Source organism: Typopeltis vanoorti, chromosome 21 (assembly GCF_054136105.1).
Source record: "Typopeltis vanoorti isolate ZY-2024b chromosome 21, IOZ_Tvanoo_1.0, whole genome shotgun sequence".
In the NCBI taxonomy this organism is placed as follows: domain Eukaryota; kingdom Metazoa; phylum Arthropoda; class Arachnida; order Uropygi; family Thelyphonidae; genus Typopeltis; species Typopeltis vanoorti.
In genome coordinates, this window is record NC_143569.1 from 95,428,721 (window position 1) to 95,452,345 (window position 23,625).

Here is a 23,625-nt window from a genome sequence, read left to right on the forward strand (position 1 = left end):
GAATTTACACAGTTGCTAAGGGATGATTAATTACCTGAAATGTTAGAGAGGGGACCAGGGGTTAAGAGTGTTGGATCTGGTAATAGCATCAGAAGATATCAATAACTAAGGTAGACACACTACCTTAGTTATGTATGTTTTGCAACTTCCCAGTCTTGTTCTGGAAAGTTGCAAACACATGCAGAATTCTCTGTAAAGAAAGGTGTTGAACTATAAAGATGGTAATTATGGCAGACCGTAGACATCCTGGAACAGTACCATGGCTTGAAAAGATACAATGAAGAATGTGAGTAGTGCACAGGAAGTGATCAGAAACTATTTGAGAGTAGCGATATTAGACTTCATATCCAAAGTCAGGAGGATAAACCAAGTAAGGATTAAGTGGATGAGTAGAGATGTATATAGCAAAAGCTGCAAAAAAGAAAGAAAACACTGTGAGAGGAATATAAAGCAAAATTGATCAATTGGGTCGTTAGAGGTTATATTGCGAGTGATCGTGTAATTTAGTGCTTGTGTGAAATTAGCAATTGTCATCTGTTTTGTTGTTTTTTCATCAAAAAAATGTGGTTACAGTCGACCATCATGCTACCTAAAAAAGCAAATGTGAAAACTTGTAATGACTATACAATGATCAAACTAATAAATCATGTTCTCAAAATGTTTCTGAAAATAATTCAAAAGATATTATACAGAAATGCGAAGTGATGCCCAATTTGGCTTTAGAAATGGGTTAGGAACAAGAGAGGCTCTTTTTTGTTCTCAAATCTTATTCCAAAAATGTATTGACCAAAAGAAGGAAGTATTCATTTGCTTCATCAACTTCAAGAAAGCATTTGACAAAGTCCAACATGCTAAAATGATTGCATATTAAAAAGAATTGGATTAGATGGTAAAGACATCAGGATCACTGAAAACTTATACTGGAACCAAAGGCATCTGTTCAAGTTAATGACTTTATTACAGACTCCATTAACATCAAATGAGGAGTAAGGCAAGGATGTGTACTGTCACCTCTTCTTTTTAACATATACTGAGAAGACATATTTCAAAAAATCTTAAAAGGAATGGATTAATGTAAATGGTGAAATCATCAGTAACATCTGATATGCTGATGACACAGCTCTCCTGGCTGACAATATTCAGGATCTTAAGAAAAATTGACATAAACTGGGTTTTATATTGGCCGAAGGATTTTAATTGATACTAAGTAAGAAATACCAACACCTTCCATCAATTTAGCTGTTTGGTTTCTACAAGGTGAATAAAAGAGATACAAAACAACTTAAACACTTAAACTGTTAATGAAAGAATGAACCGAATACAATTGTATTTTTTTTACAAATACAGAAGAACACATACATCAAACACGTGGGGCGTGTATGATGTCAACTGTTGTTATGCAGGAACTGTAATTAGCAGCGAAATTTAACTCTGGCATGCTTAATGATCTTATGAGGGTCTTCCAAATATCAGCTAGAATTAATCCTTGGTTTCTACTGAGGTTGTGTTTAGAATGGATGACTTATGGTTTCTTTTATGTATCGGGAACGGAAATCTTCCTCTAAATAGGGCATGGAGCTTTTGTCCCATTCGATGATATGGTTTGTCCTCGAGAAATGAAGGGCTAACCCAGAATTGTCTTCTCTGTTATTATTTACATCTCTTACATGTTCTTTTTTTTTTAATTTCCAAACTTCTTGAGGTCTGATCAATGTAATTTAATCCACATAATTTTTTCTTATAGAATGGAATGATTTACGAACAATTAACAGGCCTCGCAATGGGCAGCCCGCCCCCTTGTGCAGATCTCTTTATGGAGAAACTGGAAAATGACATTTTGTCTCAGTTAGACCCTAAACCCACAGTGTGGTGGAGGTATGTAGATGACATTTTTATTGTATGGAAAAACACAGAAAAAGATCTTTTTGATTTTCTTACCAAGATCAACTCCTTCCATCACAAAATAAAGTTTGTTCACCTAGGTTTCTTGGGGATCAGCAAGTAACAGAGAGAATTCAGAGAGGAGTAAACAACTGGTGACAGGTCAGTGGAATGTTCTTGAGGATAAGCTGAAGGTGTGTGGGTTACAAAATTTAGTTGATAGGTGAAAAATAGGGGACATGATAGAAACTTATAAGATATTAAAGGGATTTTATAAAATTGATACAAAAAAAAAGTTTTCAATACATGACAAACAGAGAACTAGTGCTCACCTGTGGCAGTTGTGTAACAGTGTGGAAGTAAGGGTGTGCAGACTAGATTTTTTGCATGGAGAGTGATGAATGAGTGGAATGAATTGTCAGCATTAGTTGTGAGTGCCGTGACAGTGAATGAGTTTAAGAAGTAAGATAAGTTTTGAATGTGTAAATATAAGTGTGGGTTTCCAACAATGCGTCTCTGGACTCCATGGTAATACCATAAATAATAATAATGATGAATATCAATTGCAATAAAAAAAAAATGCTAAACATCCATAAATACAGCTTTCAAGCCACACAATGTGTAGTACCACTGTGTTTACTAGGACAGGCAATAGCTTTTCACTGATTTGCATAATATAAAGCAGTTACTATGCTGACATTACAAAGAGTGGTTTACCATTTTTCACTGTCTTATTTCAAATTTATCTCCCTTATTAGTACAGTAATGTGAAATGTACAGTAATTACCAAAATGAAATAACACTACAGAGAGTGATGTTAATAAAAAACAACAAAACGTGAAATTATAAAAAAAAAAAACATGCAGCTGGAAACAATCTTTAAGAAGGGATTTTAAATGCTATATTTTTTATTTCTGGCAAACTAATAGAAATTCTGAATACAAAATTACATTAAATTCCTCTTAGCCAGTGTCGAATTAATATCAGTCCAAATAATTTTGCCAATAATGTATATTTGACACCAAAATTGAATTCCACTAACACACCTTGTGTATATATCCTAAATCTCAAATTTTAATAAACTTCATTCATTAAGAGTGAAGTTATTGCAATATATAATTTTGACATGTTTTGTCCCTTTGTGTCTCTGTAAATGGTCTAACTGAGCAGTTCTCAACCTTTTGGCACTAAAAGTGGCACTTCAACTTTTGTGATAATGAATGGTGTAACTATAGTTTTTAATACTTGTACCACCAAAATCAAAATTGAAAAATTTCAATATCGCTTAATGCAATACGTACAATACAAAATGAACTATAAAATACTATATTAACATGGTGATTTAACTGTAATATAATAGAAATTCGGAATACAAAATTACATTAAATTCCTCTTAGCCAGTGTCGAATTAATATCAGTCCAAATAATTTTGCCAATAATTTCATTCAACATTCAAAGCACAGACTATATACTATAAGAAATCAAATAGATTTTATAATGATAAATAATATAACCAACATCAAAACACACCCAGGTGCTGATATAGGTTCAGACCATAACCCTGCCGTGTCTACTTTAAAGATTAAACTAAAAAACATTTCTAAAAACAATCATACTGAAAGACTTGACAGCTCTGAATATACCTGACAGCATAATGGTGTTTAACTCAGAAATTTGCAAGCTAAAATTCATAAAGAGTTGTAAAGCTAGAAGAACTCAGAAATTAGGAAAAAATTAGATCCTGTAGGATATAAAACAGAAGACAATATACTTAACAACACAGAGGAAACTGAAAAAAGATGGTCAAAATTTAGAAGTGCAGTATATGAGACAGCCAATGAGATTATTCAAATAAGTAAATACAATAAGAAAAAAACCCTTGGATGGCAGAATCAATATTAAAACTTATGAATGAAAGATGAAAAATGTAGTATAAAACAGTATAAAATACTCAATAAAATGAAAAAAAATTAATGCAGGAAGGCTAAAGACAAGTGGCTAAATGAAAAATGTAAACAAATAAGAGTAATTGGACAACAAACGCAATTAATGATCTTTAAAGTTATTTTTAATAATATATATGTGATACAGGATACATCCCTGATGATCTAAGAAAGTCCATCTTTGTCACTATCCCCAAAATTTCAAGATTTGATTGTTCAGAATATAGATTAATACATTTAACAAACCATGTTACAAAATTACTACTGAGAATAATCCTAGAAAGAATAAAAGGCACTTTGTCAATAGAAATAGAAGACACTCAATCAGGTTTTGAAAAAGACAAAAGGTACAAGAGAAGGAATTTTCAATTTGAAAACATTATGTGAAAGAAGCCTCGATAACTAGAAAGCGTACATCTTTGTTTTATTGATTACACCAAAGCATTTGATTCAATAAATCACAAGAAATTAATACATATCCTATCAAATAATGGGTTAAAAGGAAAAGATCTACGTATAATTACAAATATATACTGGAATCAAATGACCTCAATAAGATATAAAAATGTATATTCTGACAGCTTTGAAATCAAGAAAGGAGTAAAACAAGGTGTGTCTTATCATCCTTACCATATAATATATATAGTGAACAAGTTTTTAAAGATACTGCAAAAGGGGTGCAAAAGTCAGGTGTAGGAACTTCAACAACTTTAGGTATGCAGATGACACAGTCCTTATTGCTGAATCTGAAGATGATCTTCAAACTTAGTCACAGAAATTTACAACAGAAGCTCAGACATGGGATTAATTATTAACCCAAAGAAAACAAAGTGCATGATTATATCAAAAGAACCAATAAATAGGAAACTAAATGTAACTGTTAACAAAAAGAAAATTGAACAGGTTCAGTCTTTTATATGTTTGGGACAAATGTTTACAGACAGAGGAAATTCCATTAAAGAAATAAAAAAAAGAATACAGATAGCAAGAAAAGCCTTTGATATGAAAACTGTTCCAACATCCAGAGACATTAACATAGACAAAAGAAAAAGATTAATAAAGTATTATATCTGGTCAAGCATCCTCTACAACAGTGAAACTTAGACTCTAAATTAAAGATGCAGAGAAAAAAATTAGAAGCTTTCAAAATGTGGACTATCAGAAGAATGTTGAAAATATCATGGACAGAGAAAATGAAAAATGAATAGATGTTTTAAAGAAAGCAAAAATGAAAAGAAAAACAATGCAAACCATTAAAGAACGAAAACTTAAATATTTTGGACATCTAACTAGACAAGATATAGCATTGTAGGACTGTTGTAGAACTTATACAAGTTGTCTCAGTCCTGAAAATACTTCAGGTGCAAACTTTGTTTGCTTACACTATAACCAAGTGGAAAAACTTCCAATCATAAATTAATGGCTCACACTCATTACTTTCAATACAAATATTTGATCTTGATGCATGTGTTTTTTCTCATGGTTGCCACAATCATTTTCATTTCATTCACTATTTTCTACTGTACATTTCAAACATCCCATTTTTAATCAGTGATCCATGTTAAAAAGGGTTGAAGAAATACAAAAGAGATTTTTATTCTCATCGCTCATCTTCTTTATACCCTCTTTTACCTTGCAGTGCCGAAGGTTTATTAATCATCGGACCTCAAGCTGTTCACAGGATAAGGTGGTCAGCCCTATGCCCCAGTATATCCTATGTCCTGTAGTGTTGAGTTCTCAAAGCCAGTTTGCCTACTTTATGGGAAGAAAAACCCCAGGATAAACTGATGGAAAAACCCTACTGTCCATGCCCCAGACCAGCTAACTTGGCTATGGCTGAGGAAGATCCTTCAGCTCCTCATGTCACCAACGGGAATTAAACCTAGGACACTTCTTCCCCAGGCATATGGTTGCAAAGCGCACATCCACTAGGCTAACTGTGCCAATGAGATTTTTATTAATAGTTATTATTAGATTGCACTTCAAGATTTGCTAATAGCCAATCAGACAACTGCTAAAATAGTAAGAGTATTATCATTGTGTGTATAACCTATACATCTGCCACAACTTGTGAGACAAACATGCAAACACAATTAAACATGTATAGATGAATATAGTAACACAATCACTGAGGACTGTTGCAATTTAAGACAAGAATGATTTCAAAGTTTGAACCACATGGTTGGAACGTGATCATGCCATCAACCAGAAACTCCCTCGTGGAAGTCAGGCTGATACATAACAAGTGACACATTCTGTTTAAAACTTCCTTTAAATTTTTCAGTTACTGAAAAATTAATTATAGAATAGATCATTTATCTGCAACAAAAATATAAAAGTAAAAAAAAAAAAAAAGTGTCGCATATCCCCTAACAACTTTTTGCATACCACACTTTGGGAAACACTCAGTGCCGTAACGAGGGCATACCAAAAGAGGCACCACGGGCACAACTAGGTTTGGGGATTAAAACGTAAAAAATAAAAATAAATAAATAGATATAAAAGTCCGCTATTTTATACAGTATTTTTAAATTTCGGCTATACGCTGCTTTAGACGCACAAATTCTGCAACACACTGCAACTCATTTTGATGGGATTAATAGAAGTATTTAACATATTGCATTTAGTAAAATTTAACTTGTTACATTTAAATTTTTCAAAATTTTTGTCATTTTTGGGTTGGGGGGGGCGCAAGGCAGACACTTGCGTTTGGTTAGGGCGGTGCAAGTTAGACACTTGCCACAGGCGCTTCATACCCTCGTTACTGTACTGGAAACACTGCTCTATGGAATAACAGATGTTAGCGAATTTGTTTTTATTTGATCAGAAAGGTTGAATTTAGCTGGTTTTGTCTACTTTGCAGGGAAAAAAATCATAACATTTTCGAATATGGAAGAGAATGGGTGATTGGGGAATTGAGTGGATTACAAATAAGATTTAGGATCACTCGTGAGGAGATAATGCTAGATGAATGAAAAAAAAAATCACTGATATCACTGTAATAATAATGGAGATATGCAGGAATGTGATATTTACAGAGGGAGGTTAAGATTAAGATGAAATATACTATGGTGTTGTAGGAGTGAATTATAAAAAACTAAACTGAGACCTGTAATCGACATCAGTGAAAACACACTTATAATTTATGCCAAGAAGATCTGCTATGGATGTCAAATTAAACAGAAAATTTATCATAGATTTGCTTGCCTAGACAGCTCACAATTTGTAAAAGCCACTGTTTAGCTACTAGACAGGCTGTAGGTTCAGATTCCACATAAGGCATGGATGTATGTAACAACCTGAAAAGCTGTTTTTTTTTATTTTTTTTATTTTATTTTATTTATTTTTTTTTTAATCAATGGCATTCTCAATAGTGAACCTACTAAAAATGGAATTATATTTAATGGAATTATATTCTTGTTTTCATTCATATTTTATCCTAAAATAATGAGAAAACAAACATTTTCATGATTGGATATTTGTGTAGCTGACATCACTACAAGTTGCTCTAAGCATCACACAACAATGAACACAATTAAGGATGCATCTAGGAAAAAAGTGATACATTTTAGTTATTTATATTAGCTTCTTTTTTTTTTCAGAATAATCGAATTTTTTCTACAAGTTTATAAAACTTAAAAAAACTTAACTTTATCTTTACTTATTCTTTTTTTTTCACAAATGTATAAACATGACCAATTATTCATCTGGCCTGGTTGGACAGGTGATCAGCATCTTTGCACTCCAATCAACAGATATGCTTGAATCCTAAGTGGGATTCAAGAATGGAAGAAAAAGTAGGTAGGAGGAAAGAAGGATGACCAGCATGGCAAAATCAGATTTAAAAAATCAGTCAAGCAGGTCAAAGGAAATCTCAGAGTTATTTTGCTATTGTGGCAATAAAAGCAAAAACGATTATGGCAGGGAGGTGACAGAAGCAGAATAGTTAAATTACTGAGTGATCACACTTTGGGGATATATTGTTTATATGGAAATAATGCAGAAACTGTTGTGATAGGGGGCTTGATTAGAATTAACATCAATAATACTCTCACTCCATGTTAAATCAGTTCAAATGTTACAAACATTAAATGACTATAAGCCGAGAGATAAAAAATAGAAACACTATTTTAATTTAAATAAACTGCACTGGGTGCATAACATGAGGGAACTACCAACAAACACTGCGAGATCAAATCTATACATTAACCACCTTACTGGCCATTATGGATGAAATACGCATCCTCATTCGCTTCATATCCATCACATATTTCAATGTAATATCAATGGTATTACAATTTTAATATGCACTTTGCATCCATGATAACCATGATGTCTATAGATGTCATGGTATTAATGTTTGAAGCCATTCTGTGCATCTCCTCATTGTTGGGCATGAGCAAGCATCCAAGGTCTCGTGAATGTCAAAATTGAATTGCAGCACAATGACAGTATGAGAGATTAAAGCTGAGGTTAGTGTTGAGATGTACTGGATAGAGAACAATTTTCTTTAGATTCAACAATTCTTCTTTCCAGTCTCTTTACGTCTCTTTTATGTTCCTCTAGATGTAATTGGATGATTTTTCAGTCTGGCCAAAATAAAGCATGTTGCAGTTGCACCAAATACGGTAAACACCAGAATATTTGAGGTTATGTTTTTGCTCAGGCGTACTGAGCAAGGAAAGGAGATCAAATAGAGTGAAAGAAGTCCGGATGTTATATTTTTTAAGAACTTTGACTAATTTTGGTGAAACGGAACTGATATATGGTAGGGATATGCAACCTTTTACATCGATACACAAAAAAAAAGATTATTTTGTGTATCGATGTAACATTTTGCTATAACGGTGTTAGCTATAGTGAACGTCTATTGTATCAGTGGAACAAGCTTACAAAGCTTGTTCCACTTAAGGATTTGGGCTTTGTATAAAGTTAGCAGCTGTGAAGATGTGACAGGAAAAGAAATAAATAAACAATGACATACATACTTAATATTATTTAAGATGGATAACAATTTTCTTCAAACTACAATTACAGTTCTCTGATTAATAAATAAAAACATAATTTTATATGTTCAGTTATGTACATCAAAGTGTACATAGTGACTGATAAAACTAATTTCAAGAGCTTTCAATTGCAGTTTCTAATGCAAATTAGCTAAATGCTAATACCTGTATGTTATATAAAGTCTCTCAAAAAGCTTGTGGGCTGTTCCACCCTCCCCTTCAGTAAATAATAAGCAAAAAGACTCAACTTTTTTCCTCCATTACTAAGTTGAACCAACAAAATTTAAGAAAAAATCATGCAATCATCTGACACAATTTTGTACTTTTATTATCCATTTCCATAGTGTCTCACCACAGCAGATGTTGAAATGCATGCAAATAAAATTGTGTGAATTGTATGTTATGGCTGAGAAATCATCAATGGAATATTACAAAATGATTATAAAAACACCAGAATATATAATTGGCATTCTGGCAATTATATATTCTAAATAAGACAAGGAATGCTCTGAGATATATTAAAACTGTCTCCCACACACTTCTTCACAACGACTAGTAACTGGAAGGCATGCTACAAAAATGCAAAGGAAAATTCATTCGCTGGAAGAGTCCAACACTGCAGGTGACAGGAGTGCTACAGCATGACAATGAACCAGCATACAAAGTATTTGTGCCATCATATACTACCATATTTTCTCCCCCTCACCACCATGCAATGCCAACTTCTTCCCAAAATAGTCTCATCTCATATCAACTGGATTGAGATTAGATTTCATTTCTTACCTTCATTTAATGCTATGGAAGAGCAGCCTTCAAAACTATTTTAAGATCCTTTTTTGTCTTGGAATGTGTGTTCCAATGTAGATGAGGATTTTCAAGGAGGGAAAACAGTCCAACAGGAATTTTTAAGTATAACCATATTACCATAGTATTGTCTCAAAAATTTAATCAATCAAGTTAAGAAACTTTATCTGAGGACCTTCATACAATTTATGTGACTCTCACCCACGAAAGGTTGTAAACCTATAGTATAATGGCATCACAGGTGTTTTTTTTTTTTTTTTTACATAATTCTGGAAAAACCCTGTTCATCTCCCACTTAAAGAAATTCATAAGCATCATGCCTATGGCAGGATTTGAACCTGCAGCCTGGAAAGCTATCCACTCAGCCAACCAGGCCAGCTAATTAGAAGTAATAAAATACAATGAACTTTTCTCGTTTTGCCACTATTACAAATATTTCTTATTCCAATCATTCCTCTTTTGATCATTTATCACAGCCAGCAAAAGTATTAGGTGATAAAATGGAATGATTAAAATATGTTCCTCAACCTATGTACAAAATAACCTTGGAATATTTCTAAATGCAGATAAGTGCTAACAAATGAAAGGCACTTTAAGCATAATGCCACTTAGTTCACTTTAAAAAATGCCTTCTTTAACACTTGGTTTTTACAGAATTATGAAAGTGCCAATTATCAATGCTAAAACTGTGGCTGAAGTATGAAGCCAAATATCAGATCTTATATTCAATCCCATATTCATAAGCACAGTAACCTGATCCATTATTGGACGATAGGGATTACTACCATCATCAAAATACATTGGACAGTCATCATCTGTAAGAGAGAAAAATTGCAGAGATGATGTATAATAATAATAATTATTATTTCAATATAAATGTTAAAAATGCAATGCCAACATAAATATTACTGCATCACTAAATACCATCCAATAATTCATATTACCTATCATTATTATAAGATTCTTAAAGCATATTTATAAATATTCTAGAAGGCAAAAAAAGTAGGATCATTTCCTCCATAACAGAAAGTCATACTGGATGAAGTTATTTGCATAGTTGTTTAAGAAAATAAAACTGTCTTTCGATTTGAGTGAAAATCACTACCTACCTTATTAAAATTCTGCCTCCTCAATAAAAACTCTCTCTCTCTCTCATATATATATATATAGAAATTTCTCATTTCATGCAGTTTTGACATGAAAATAGCTGTAATCAAGCAAGCAAAAGTGGATGAGTGGCAGACAAATATCAGTCATTCTTCAAACTTGGTATGTAATCATGACTATGTTCAATACAGTAAGACCCCGTTTAATGCTACCCTGATTAATGTTAATTTGCAACAACACATTTTTTTCCAGAACCCTAAAAAAGCACTAAATATTCCATGAATCGATATAACATGGTTCTATCGAAGCCTAAAAAAGTACTGAATTTAATGATTCAATTTATTCCTGTTTTTCCCTTGATTCATATATAATATGATTATTCCAGAACCCAAACCAATCAGCGAAAGGTTAAAATAAAACAAAATTGATACTAAAAAGCATTTCACTTGACATTAAAATGCAGGTGTTGAGGCGATTAGCAAAAGCTGAACATCAAGTTGACATTGGAGCAGCTTTAAATTTGTCTACTTCTACTATACGAACGATTTTAAAAAACAAGGACAAAATTAAGTGTTCAGCAACTACAACCATGTCTTCTGCAACAAACGTAACCTGATCCAGAAGCAATGTTTTAGAGGAAATGGAGGAACGGCTTTTCATTTGGACTGATGATGAAACCGAACACAACATGCCATTAAGTCAGGCAATAATCATGGAAAAGATCAGAGGTACTTTTAATCATATTCAAAAACAAAGAGAGTATACCACCAAAAATTTTGCAGCTAGCAGAGGTTGGTTCAATACATAAAAAAAAGAAGCAATCTCTACAACATTTGAATCACTGGAGAAGTGGCGAGTACAGATACTGCTTCAGCCTTTCTATCAACTTTAAGAGCCATAATTGAAAGAGGAAATTACTCTCCCAAACTAGTTTTTAATGTTGATGAAATGGGACTTTTCTGGAAGAGAATGCTAAAGCGCATATTGATTATCATGTGAACAAAAGCGAACAACAGGATTCAAAGCTGCAAAAAACCGTTTAATCCTTTTTCTAGGCAGTAACGCCAGTGGTGATTTCAAATTAAAATCGTGGTTTGTGTATCATTCCAAAACACCAAGAGCCATGAAAGGAAAGTTAATATAATAACTTAAAATTAAAGTATATTATAATAATAATATAAAGTATATTATTTTGTATTATTAAGTGTATCACTCCCTTGCTCACACCCTCCTTATACAGATTCCAGGAATGAATTCTTGTTCTTCCCCAATCTCCCACCATTTTATGAAAAACCTCTTCGACGTTAATGCTATAACAATTCCTTACCAACTTGTATGTCTCGATCATATCACCCCCTCTTCTTCCTATCCACCAGACTCTGCAAATTGCATAATCTCAACCTTTCTTCATATTTAACATTCCAGAGATCAGAAACTATTTTAACCAACTGCCTCAGGACACTCTCCAACATGTTTTCATCCTTTGGACAATCAGGTGACTAAATCTGTGCACAGTAGATGTAGCCTAATCAGAGCCTTATACAATGGAACCAGAATATTCTTTCTTCTACAAGTCAATGCCCTCTGCATCATTGCCAGAATTTGTTGTGTTGTCCTCACAATTTTGGTAATGTGTCCCCTAAATGTTAGATCTTTATCCTCCATCATCCTAAGATCTCTTATTTCCTCCAACAATATATCCCCACCAAGAGTAAATTCTACATCCCATCTTTGCTTTCCAAATTTTTAAACTTTACATTTTGCAACACTGAACTAGTATTCCCACTCCCGTGCCCATTCACTCAGTCTATTCAAGTCTTCTTGTAAAGCCACAACATCTGTCCTTGATAGTTCATCGCAACTTTGCATCACCTGTAAACAACTGAATATCTCCATTCAAATCTTCCCCACTATTATTAACATACAGGTTAAACAGCAATGGCATTAAAACAGACCCCTGAGAAACCAGTTGCTTTCCTCTTCCAGGATACTGCTCCCCCATACAAAACTTGCTGATACCTATCAGAAAGCCAATCTCTGATCCAATCCCATTGACTTCCCACCATACCAGCTTTGCTGATTCTGTTGTCTATTTCTATATTTAATTTACCGTCTTCAGTAAAAATCGTGCCTAAATAGCTGAAATGTTTTACTTGTTCCACAGGTTCTCCATTCACAACACAGTTGACATTTTCAATGATTCTGCCTATTTTCATTGTCTTTGTCTTTATATCATGCAATTTATCATGCTTTTTATAATTTCAATTTATCATGCAATGATCTATAAAAAGCCTTTGCAAAGTCTAAGTACGCTACTGTGTATCCATCTCCCATATCCAATGCTGCTGTCACATTATCATAATTAAGTAGAATACTAAAACATAACCTCCCGTTAGCAAATCTGTACTGTCCATCAATGATAATACATCATCATCATCAAATTCCTGCCATGTACCCTTAAGGGGTGTACAGGATATGATAGTATTACATGAAAAAAATTACATCGTTATTAATTTCCTATCTACAATTTTCCTCCAAATCAGTCTGTTACTTGTCAACACTCCAATATTATCAGATCTTATATTTCTATCGTCTAAAGCACTTTGTACCGTATCAATCCACCCATATCTTGGTCTTCCTCTCGGTCGTTTTCCTGCCAACCTGGCAGAGAACACTTGTTTTGCTAATCTTTCCTCGCCCATTCTGTTTAAGTGACCATACCACCTGAGATTAGCTCTGCTAACGTATTCCTGGATGCTGACAATGTCAAGTTCTTTCCTAATATCCTCGTTTTTAATATGATACTGCCATTGATGCCATCTGTTCACACCTATAATCTTTCTCAGGACTCTCATATCTGTGGTCTCTAGTCTTTGGTCAAGTGTTTTACTTCTGACACAGCTCTCAGATCCATAAGTTAAAACTGGTTTAACACTGTCTTGTATACAGCTAATTTAGTGTTCCGACTAATTTCTCTCTTATTCCATATGAATTTATTCAATTGACTTCCCACCATACCAGCTTTGCTGATTCTGTTGTCTATTTCTATATTTAATTTACCGTCTTCAGTAAAAATCGTGCCTAAATAGCTGAAATGTTTTACTTGTTCAACAGGTTCTCCATTCACAACACAGTTGACATTTTCAATGATTCTGCCTATTTTCATTGTCTTTGTCTTTTTATTGCTGACCTTCATACCATATCTATTACAACAGCTATTCAATTTAGTCAGAGAATCTTGCAGACTTGTAGCGGATTTATTTAGAAGTATAACATCATCCGCATAAAGCAAAGAGCTGACATTAACATCTCCAATTTTGATATCATGTTTAATACCACTTTCCTTCATGATGCATATAGATAATGAATAACAGAGGGGATAATGTACATCCTTGTCTCACACCAGATTTAACATTAAACCATCTTCCTGTAATACCTTCAATTCTAACTGCTAACTTACAACTCAAATAAAGACTAAGTATTGCTTGATATAATGTCCCATTGACACCATATAACTGCAGCATATTGAATAGCTTCTCTCTTGGCACCTTGTCATATGCCTTTTCCAGATCGACAAAACTTAAATACAAATCTTTGTTATATTCCCATGCTTTCTCGACTATTTGTCGTAAAGTGAAGATTTGATCCTGACAGCCTCTATTTGGCCTGAATCCAGCTTGTTCTTCACCAAGCTTTTCTTCCACAATTCTTCTCAACCGTTTCTCAAGTATACTTGCATAGATCTTGCCAGGAACACTCAGTAGGGAAGTACCTCTGTAATTCTCACATGCAGTATTTCCCTTTTTATATATGGGTACTATGAGAGCTCTACTCCAATCATCTGGAATTCGTCTCTCTGTCCAGGCTTTCTGAACTATGCAGTGCAGCCACTGTAAGACTCTTATACCATCATACTTCAGCATTTCTGGTCGAATATTATCTACTACCGCTGCCTTTCCACATTTCAAGTCTTTGATGGCTTTTCTTACTTCAAGTATGGATATGTATTCCTGACTGCATGCCTGGTCAGTGTTTTTGATCACTGTGCTGTCATCACTGCTTGTTTCATCCTATTTTCATGTCACCTTTATCATCTCTAATTCCTTTTACAGCACTCTTTCCTCCATTCCTAAGCTTCTTCAACAACCTCCAGAATATTTTGCCACCTTCTTGATATTTATTTTCTATATTCTTGCCAAAGTCCTCCCATGACTTTTGTTTAGCTAGTTTTACACAGTGTTTAGCATTCTTACATTTGTCTCTATATTCTCTAAGAGCACAAGCTGACTTGTTTGCCAGGAACTTTTGATATGCTTTCTTCTTTTCCTTCACTGCCTCTTTAACTTCCTGTGTCCACCAGGGAGTTCTGATTTTTTTTTATCCTTGCACACAACCTCACCACATGCCTCTCTGGCAGAATAAGTCAATGTTTTCTTCAGAGTTTGCCACTGAATCACCAAGGTTTGATTCCTGTTCTCAAACTCTTTCATTTTCTTTTCAATAATCTTTGTGTATATACTACAGTTCACATCTGAGAGCTGTTCAACTTTTATTCGCTTTAAATCTTTCTTATATGTTATTCTTTTCAATATGAAATTCAGTTTTATCCTGCTCAAGACTAAATAGTGATCACTTCCAATTTCAAGTTCTCAGTACACTCTGGTGTCCTGCACCAGGGAGAAAACATCACTATCAACAATAACATAGTCAATAAGACTTTTCTTATTCCTAGCCTCTTCTCTCCATGTGAATTTGTGCACATTTTTATGTTGGAACATGGTGTTAGTAATAACCAGTCCATGTCCTGAGTAGAAATCCAACAGATATTTGCCATTATTATTAGCTTTGCTGTTTTCTCCAAATTTTCCCAAAATATTTTTGTATGTCTCACAATCATTTCCTACTCTGCTATTTAAATCCCCAACAAGGACCAACATTTCCTTTTTCATTGTGTCAGTTGCTTTTTCTAAAGCCTCAAAAAATTCCTCCACTTCTATCTTAGTAGAACCTTCTGTGGGACCATAGGCACAAATAAGTCTCATTGTCCAGTTCCCCATTCTCATATTTGCCCACATTACTCTACTTGAGACTGACTGCCATTCAAGAAGATTAGCCTCGTATTTTGTGTTGAATACTATGGCTACTCCTTCTTTTCCTTGATTGTCATTGCCTGAATATAACATTTTGTATTTATTGCTCAGAAAGATCTCACTAGTTTTGGTCTTTTTTGTTTCAGTCACCCCTATTATGTCGATCTGGTACTTATCTAATTCCTCAGCTAGCTCCATTTCTTTGCTATTCAGGCTTCTTACGTTGATAGTACCGATCTTTAACTCTGGTGATGTTGAGTTGGGGTTTATTTTCAGATTTGTTCCAGTAGCTGACTTTTCGCTGTTCGCCCTGGTTCCCTGGCGAAAACAACGGGGACCTTGTTTAACCGGGCGACGCCCCAGCCGGCATGAAACTTTGTCATGTTGTACCATCATTCTATATTTTGGTTTAACCAATAAGAATACAATTTGGTCGGCTAAATCCCAAATTGCAGCCCATCCTCTTCCGTTCAGTATCCAAGTAGATACCCAACAGGGTGCACCACGAGAAGGTGAGGATTGGACATTAGGTCCGAAGCCCTGGTCGGTTCTCCGTATTCCTTTAAAGGCGTGGAGGTCTCCTCTCAGTTATACAGCTTTGACCCTTTGTTGTAAACCCAATTCTGGATCCTGATTCTCAACAGCCTCTCCAACACTTTCACCACAATACCTGACAGATTGGCTTATAATTTGATTTTTGAATTCTGTCACCTCCTTTATAAAGTAGTATAATCTTGTTTTCCTTTCACTCCTTTGGAACTTGACCCAATGGAAGACTAATATTAAACAAATATATGTTAAGGCAGATGTCAACTCTCTGGCACATTCTTTCAAAATGCATGGTGATGTATCATAATTTTATTCTCTAAGGTTAGGAGGCAAATAACTTTTTAGAGAAATAAATCAGGTATAATTATTTTCTCTTAGCCAAACAACATATTTCATCTGCAGCAGGACAGTTAGACAGTTAAAGTAGACATCTCAAATTAATGTAGAAACATTAAAAAACTGAAAATAATGAAATACATACGTTCTCTTTCATATTCCACCATAGACAATGCCACTTGTGCTCCTTCAGATGCATTGTAACTTGCAACATCTTGTTTAAGATGGCAAAAGGCACCAAGAGACTGAGACATAAGAATACGGTTTAAATCTGCTCGTTGATACACCTGTAAAAAAAATATAAAAAAAATTAAAGCACAGTTAATTTAGCAAAAGATACTTAATACTAAACATATAAACTTATTGTTTTAATACTGACAATATTGTATGCGTACAAACATCTTACATTCTTTGCCTACCAGTTTCGCTAGTAAACTGTCTAGCTTTTTCAAGGCGTTGACGGAAAAGCAGAAAAAACTAGTAAATGCACATTGAAAGGAACATAAAAATTGTAAACAATCTAGTAGCTAAGGTTACACGTTTGCGTGACAGAGACTGAAAGGACTTATTGTTCTTATTCATTATCATGCATGCGTGTTTGTTGTAAATGCATAATGTGATTACTAGCTAGCTATAGTTCAGATGGATTTAGAGAGAGGTTTTTCCACGAACTGTTCAGAATAGTACCTGATTTCTGTTGAGGTTTCTGCCGGTTATTAACACTATTGTGGCTTCCTTGAACAAACAATGTCTGTAATTGTCATCCAAAAATGGAATGTAGCTGTTTTGCCACTCTATCATGTGGTTAGACGTACAAAAATGATGTGCTAAGCCGGAAGAAATACCTCTGTTGTGGTTTACATCACCAACATGTTCTTTTTGTCTGATCTCTAAACTCCGTGAAGTTTGTCTGATGTAGGCAAGACCACATTCACGGAGTTTAGAGATCAGACAAAAAGAATATATTGGTGATGTAAACCACAACAGAAGTATTTCTTCCGGCTTAGCACATCATTTCTGTACGTCTTCTGCGATCCACATAGGACACATTCCACAGGCTACTCATGATCTTGGTCACTCACCTCTGAATCCTCTCCACCACTTCCTCATCCCCAAGAAACCCACAGCACAGTAATCCAATGTGGGCATCTCAAGGCCTTATAATGAGGAATAACAACTTTTTAATGTATTCTTCAATATCCAAGTAATCTTATGGGCTACCTTAGAAATATGTCCTCTAAACTTTAACTCTCTGTCTACCACCATCCCTAAATCTCTAGCTTCAGCTATTTCTTGAAGTACAGTGCCATCAACATGATACATGGCATGTAATCTATTTATCCCAAAATGTATAACTTTGCATCTCTTGACATTAAATTGAGACCCATTAACTTTTGCCCATGCTGACAGCCTACTTAAATCATTATGCAAGCTCTCCACATCACCTTGACTATTACTCTACCTAATTTTGCATCATCAGCAAACAACTGAATATTTCCTTTCAGGTTATTTCCTATATCATTATTGTACAAATTAAACAGCAATGGTCCCAGAACTGAACCTTGTGGCACACCACTAGTCACCTGATTTTGCCTTGATTCTGCCCCTCCATACACCACTTTTTGATATCTGTCCAGCAGCCACCCTCTTATCCACTTAACCAGTGTCATATCCATCCCCATTTGTTCTAATTTGCATAACAGTTCCAAGTGGCATTCTGTCAAATGTCTTTGCAAAATCCAACAAAATCATCGCATAGCCATTTCCTGTATTCAACTGAGCTTTTACTCTATTATAAAAAGTTAGTAAATTATTAAGGCATGACCAACCCTGCACAAAACCTTGTTGACTCTCATACAGTATATTTTTATCTACCCATTCTTGAATTCTCTTTTTTACCAATTTTTCTAGTACTTTTACCACCACACTTGTGATACTGATTGGTCTATAATTTGCTACTGCAGTCTTAGAACCTCCCTTATGCAAGGGAATTATTTTGCCCTGTTTCTACTCCCCCTTGGAACTCTACCAGAGCTGAGACTTAAATTATAAAGTCTAACCAACAGCATTTCTAGTTGCCTTGCATATCCTTGCAAAACTAGAGCTGATATCTCCATTTAATCCCACAGTTGTATACTGAGATTCTGCAATATCCTAAAAACCTCCAATTCATCCACCTCTGTTCCCACATTAGTGTCTGTCACATAGGTTAAAGCAGTAACCTCACTAGGATATATCTTGCAAAGTGGTCACTCAGTAACTCAACTATTTTATCTGCTTCTCTCTCCTCATGACCATCATCACTCATTAAGGTTAATCTTCAATAGTCATTCTTCCTCCGACTTACCACATAATGAAAGAACTATTTAGGATTTCCTTTGGCTTGTTTGGCTAGATTCTTCTCATAATCTGATTTTGCCTTCCTTGCCATGCTGATCACCTTTCTTGTCTGAGTGTTGTATTGTTCATGAGTTTGCTGGTTAACTTTCTCTTTATATACCCTCCACAGCATTTTCTCCTTCTGCAGCTTGTACTTAATGATATTACTCATCCATTTAACTTCTACACGATTAACCCTCCTAACCTAGTTATATAATTTAATACTGCTTCCTCTAGATGACCCTTAACTATATCCCATGAACTACTAACATCATCCTTACCCTACAGTGTTTAATACCACAGTACTAATTTAAGCTTCTTCCAAAGCATGTCATAATCATATGACATGTACCACAAATACTCCTTTTGATAGAATATTCCTCATGTTTTAATCTTCCAAGTATTTGTATATCTGTATTTACATTGAGCTTCTGCAATATCCTAAGAACCTCCAATCATCCACCTCTGTTCCCACATTAGTGTCAGTCACATAGGCTAAAGCAGTAACCTCACTAGGATGATATACCCTTTCAAAGTGGTCACTTAATAACTCAACTATTTTATCCACTCTGTCTCCTCGTGACCATCATCACTCATTAAGATTAATCTTCCATAGCCATTCTTTCTCTTACATGCCACATTACAAAGGACCTCTTTGGGATTTCCTTTGGCCTGCTTGGGTGGATTATTCTCATAATCTGATTTTGTTTTTCTTGCCATGCTGGTCACCTTTCTCTTTTTAATACCCTCCACAGCATTTTCTACAATCTACAATCTCCACACCTCTTCTAATAGTCCCTTGGGACTATTAGAAGAGGCATGTAGATTAATCAGAAGAGATTTTAAACTACTAAAGAGGAAAGCCAGAAATAAGATGGCACAAAGAGCGAGTTCTCCATAGCAACAGGGATAGTCACTAAACTGCAGAAACTAGACTTGCCATTGAGACCAATCTTCATCGAAGATACCCACTAACTTTCCTATCTAAACATCTAGCAAACCTAAAGAAACCTTACATCTGTAAAGTTTCTTTAGGTTTGCAATATAAAACCCTCCAAACATCCTCTTTTGTAAAGAACAACACACACACTTGACAGAGTCCTAAACTATATCCAAACAAAAGGCATGCATCTTTCCACCAATACAGCTACTCAGGACTTGCTCACCATGCTTTGGACACCCACCACAAGATACGCTGGAAGAAAGCTACTCTATTACACTGCAGCAAATACAAGTATGAACAACTATTCATTGAATCTGCCTCAGCTTTAAAAACTCTCCAAACCTCAACAAATTTGGGTGCATGAGAATATTCCAAATCTGGGAAGCATACATTTTAAAAACGTCAACCCAATTTAGCCCTAGAGGCACAGTTTAGGACTCTGTTGTCTTTATTCAGCCTCATTTGCACAGTGTTAGTGCCTGCATGCACATACCATTGTTTTTTGCGATTCCTGATGATGGTAATGTGACACTATTGAAATATAGGAAAGTATTAATTAAAGTTTTTATAATTAATATTCTAGTATACATTTTCATTTCCTGAAAAATTAAAAGCTATCCATTCCTTATGTGATAGAGAGTACAAAATTTCCATCAACGTAGATAAAAGCAACCAAGAACTGCGGTATCTTATTTCAGTATTTCCAAAAAATAGTTACGCCAGTAAAAAATCTATTTCAAACTCCAAAACAGTCAGAAGAACAAACATACCAAGAATATAAAGGAGTAGTGATTCTTATATATAAATATATATAAATAAATACATATACATATATATATAAAATATATATAAGAATATATGGGGGTGCTTAAGCGTCAAAGCTGTATAACTGAAAGGAGACCTCCACATAGCCTTTAAAGGAATGCGGAGAACCGACCAGGGCTTCGGACCTAATGTCCAATCCTCACCTTCTCGTGGTGCACCCTGTTGGGTATCTACTTTGATACCAAACGAACGAGGATGGGCTAGCAATTTGGGATTTAGCGGACCAAATTGTATTCTTATTGGTTAAACCAAAATAAAAAATGATGGTACAACATGACAAAATTTCATGCCGGCTGGGGCGTCGCCCGGTTAAACAAGGCCCCCGTTGTTTTCGCCAGGGAACCAGGGCGAACAGCGAAAAGTCAGCTACTGGTACAAATGTGAAAACAAACCCCAACTCAACATCACCAGAGTTAAAGATCGGTACTATCAACGTAAGAAGCCTGAATGGCAAAGAAATGGAGCTAGCTGAGGAATTAGATAAGTACCAGATCGACATAATAGGGGTGACTGAAACAAAAAAGACCAAAACTGGTGAGATCTTTCTGAGCAATAAATACAAAATGTTATATTCAGGCAATGACAATCAAGGAAAAGAAGGAGTAGCCATAGTATTCAACACAAAATACGAGGCTAATCTTCTTGAATGGCAGTCAGTCTCAAGTAGAGTAATGTGGGCAAATATGAGAATGGGGAACTGGACAATGAGACTTATTTGTGCCTATGGTCCCACAGAAGGTTCTACTAAGATAGAAGTGGAGGAATTTTTTGAGGCTTTAGAAAAAGCAACTGACACAATGAAAAAGGAAATGTTGGTCCTTGTTGGGGATTTAAATAGCAGAGTAGGAAATGATTGTGAGACATACAAAAATATTTTGGGAAAATTTGGAGAAAACAGCAAAGCTAATAATAATGGCAAATATCTGTTGGATTTCTACTCAGGACATGGACTGGTTATTACTAACACCATGTTCCAACATAAAAATGTGCACAAATTCACATGGAGAGAAGAGGCTAGGAATAAGAAAAGTCTTATTGACTATGTTATTGTTGATAGTGATGTTTTCTCCCTGGTGCAGGACACCAGAGTGTACTGAGAACTTGAAATTGGAAGTGATCACTATTTAGTCTTGAGCAGGATAAAACTGAATTTCATATTGAAAAGAATAACATATAAGAAAGATTTAAAGCGAATAAAAGTTGAACAGCTCTCAGATGTGAACTGTAGACTAAAATACAGAAAGATTATTGAAAAGAAAATGAAAGAGTTTGAGAACAGGAATCAAACCTTGGTGATTCAGTGGCAAACTCTGAAGAAAACATTGACTTATTCTGCCAGAGAGGCATGTGGTGAGGTTGTGTGCAAGGATAAAAAAAATCAGAACTCCCTGGTGGACACAGGAAGTTAAAGAGGCAGTGAAGGAAAAGAAGAAAGCATATCAAAAGTTCCTGGCAAATAAGTCAGCTTGTGCTCTTAGAGAATATAGAGACAAATGTAAGAATGCTAAACACTGTGTAAAACTAGCTAAACAAAAGTCATGGGAGGACTTTGGCAAGAATATAGAAAATAAATATCAAGAAGGTGGCAAAATATTCTGGAGGTTGTTGAAGAAGCTTAGGAATGGAGGAAAGAGTGCTGTAAAAGGAATTAGAGATGATAAAGGTGACATGAAAACAGGAGAAAAAGATATCCTTGAAGTATGGAGTAATTACTTTGAAAAACTGCTAAATGAAACAAGCAGTGATGACAGCACAGTGATCAAAAACACTGACCAGGTATGCAGTCAGGAATACATATCCACACTTGAAGTAAGAAAAGCCATCAAAGACTTGAAATGTGGAAAGGCAGCGGTAGTAGATAATATTCGACCAGAAATGCTGAAGTATGGTGGTATAAGAGTCTTACAGTGGCTACACTGCATAGTTCAGAAAGCCTGGACAGAGGGACGAATTCCCGATGATTGGAGTAGAGCTCTCATAGTACCCATATATAAAAAGGGAAATACTGAATGTGAGAATTACAGAGGTATTTTCCTACTGAGTGTTCCTGGCAAGATCTATGCAAGTATACTTGAGAAACGGTTGAGAAGAATTGTGGAAGAAAAGCTTGGTGAAGAACAAGCTGGATTCAGGCCAAATAGAGGCTGTCAGGATCAGATCTTCACTTTACGACAAATAGTCGAGAAAGCATGGGAATATAACAAAGATCTGTATTTAAGTTTTGTCAATTTGGAAAAGGCATATGACAAGGTGCCAAGAGAGAGAGAAGCTATTCAATATGCTGCAGTTATATGGTGTCAATGGGGCATTATATCAAGCAATACTTAGTGTTTATTTGAGTTGTAAGTCAGCAGTTAGAATTGAAGGAAGTACAGGAATATGGTTTAATGTTAAATCTGGTGTGAGACAGGGATGTACATTATACCCTCTGTTATTCATTATCTATATGGATCACATTATGAAGGAATGTGATATTAAACCTGATATCAAAATTGGACATGTTAATGTCAGCTCTTTGCTTTATGCCGATGATGTTATACTTCTAAATAAATCTGCTACAAGTCTGCAAAATTCTCTGACTAAATTGAATAGCTGTTGTAATAGATATGGTATGAAGGTCAGCCATAAAAAGACAAAGACAATGAAAATAGGCAGAATCATTGAAAATGTCAACTGCGTTGTGAATGGAGAACCTGTGGAACAAGTAAAACATTTCAGCTACTTAAGCATGATTTTTACTGAAGATGGTAAATTAAATATAG

At 34.9% G+C, this 23,625-nt stretch overlaps 1 protein-coding gene across 1 annotated transcript in view; it reads right to left on the reverse strand.

The window, feature by feature from the left end:
- udt (protein undicht) overlaps positions 1-23,625 on the reverse strand; it is a 226,866-nt gene that overhangs the window by 58,924 nt on the left and 144,317 nt on the right. The window contains exons 13-14 of the mRNA XM_090411198.1: positions 16,862-17,003; positions 10,287-10,449 (exon numbers count right to left, since the gene is read on the reverse strand). Of these exons, the coding sequence (XP_090267324.1) occupies positions 10,287-10,449; positions 16,862-17,003 (305 nt within the window). The remainder of the gene's footprint in view (positions 1-10,286; positions 10,450-16,861; positions 17,004-23,625) is intronic.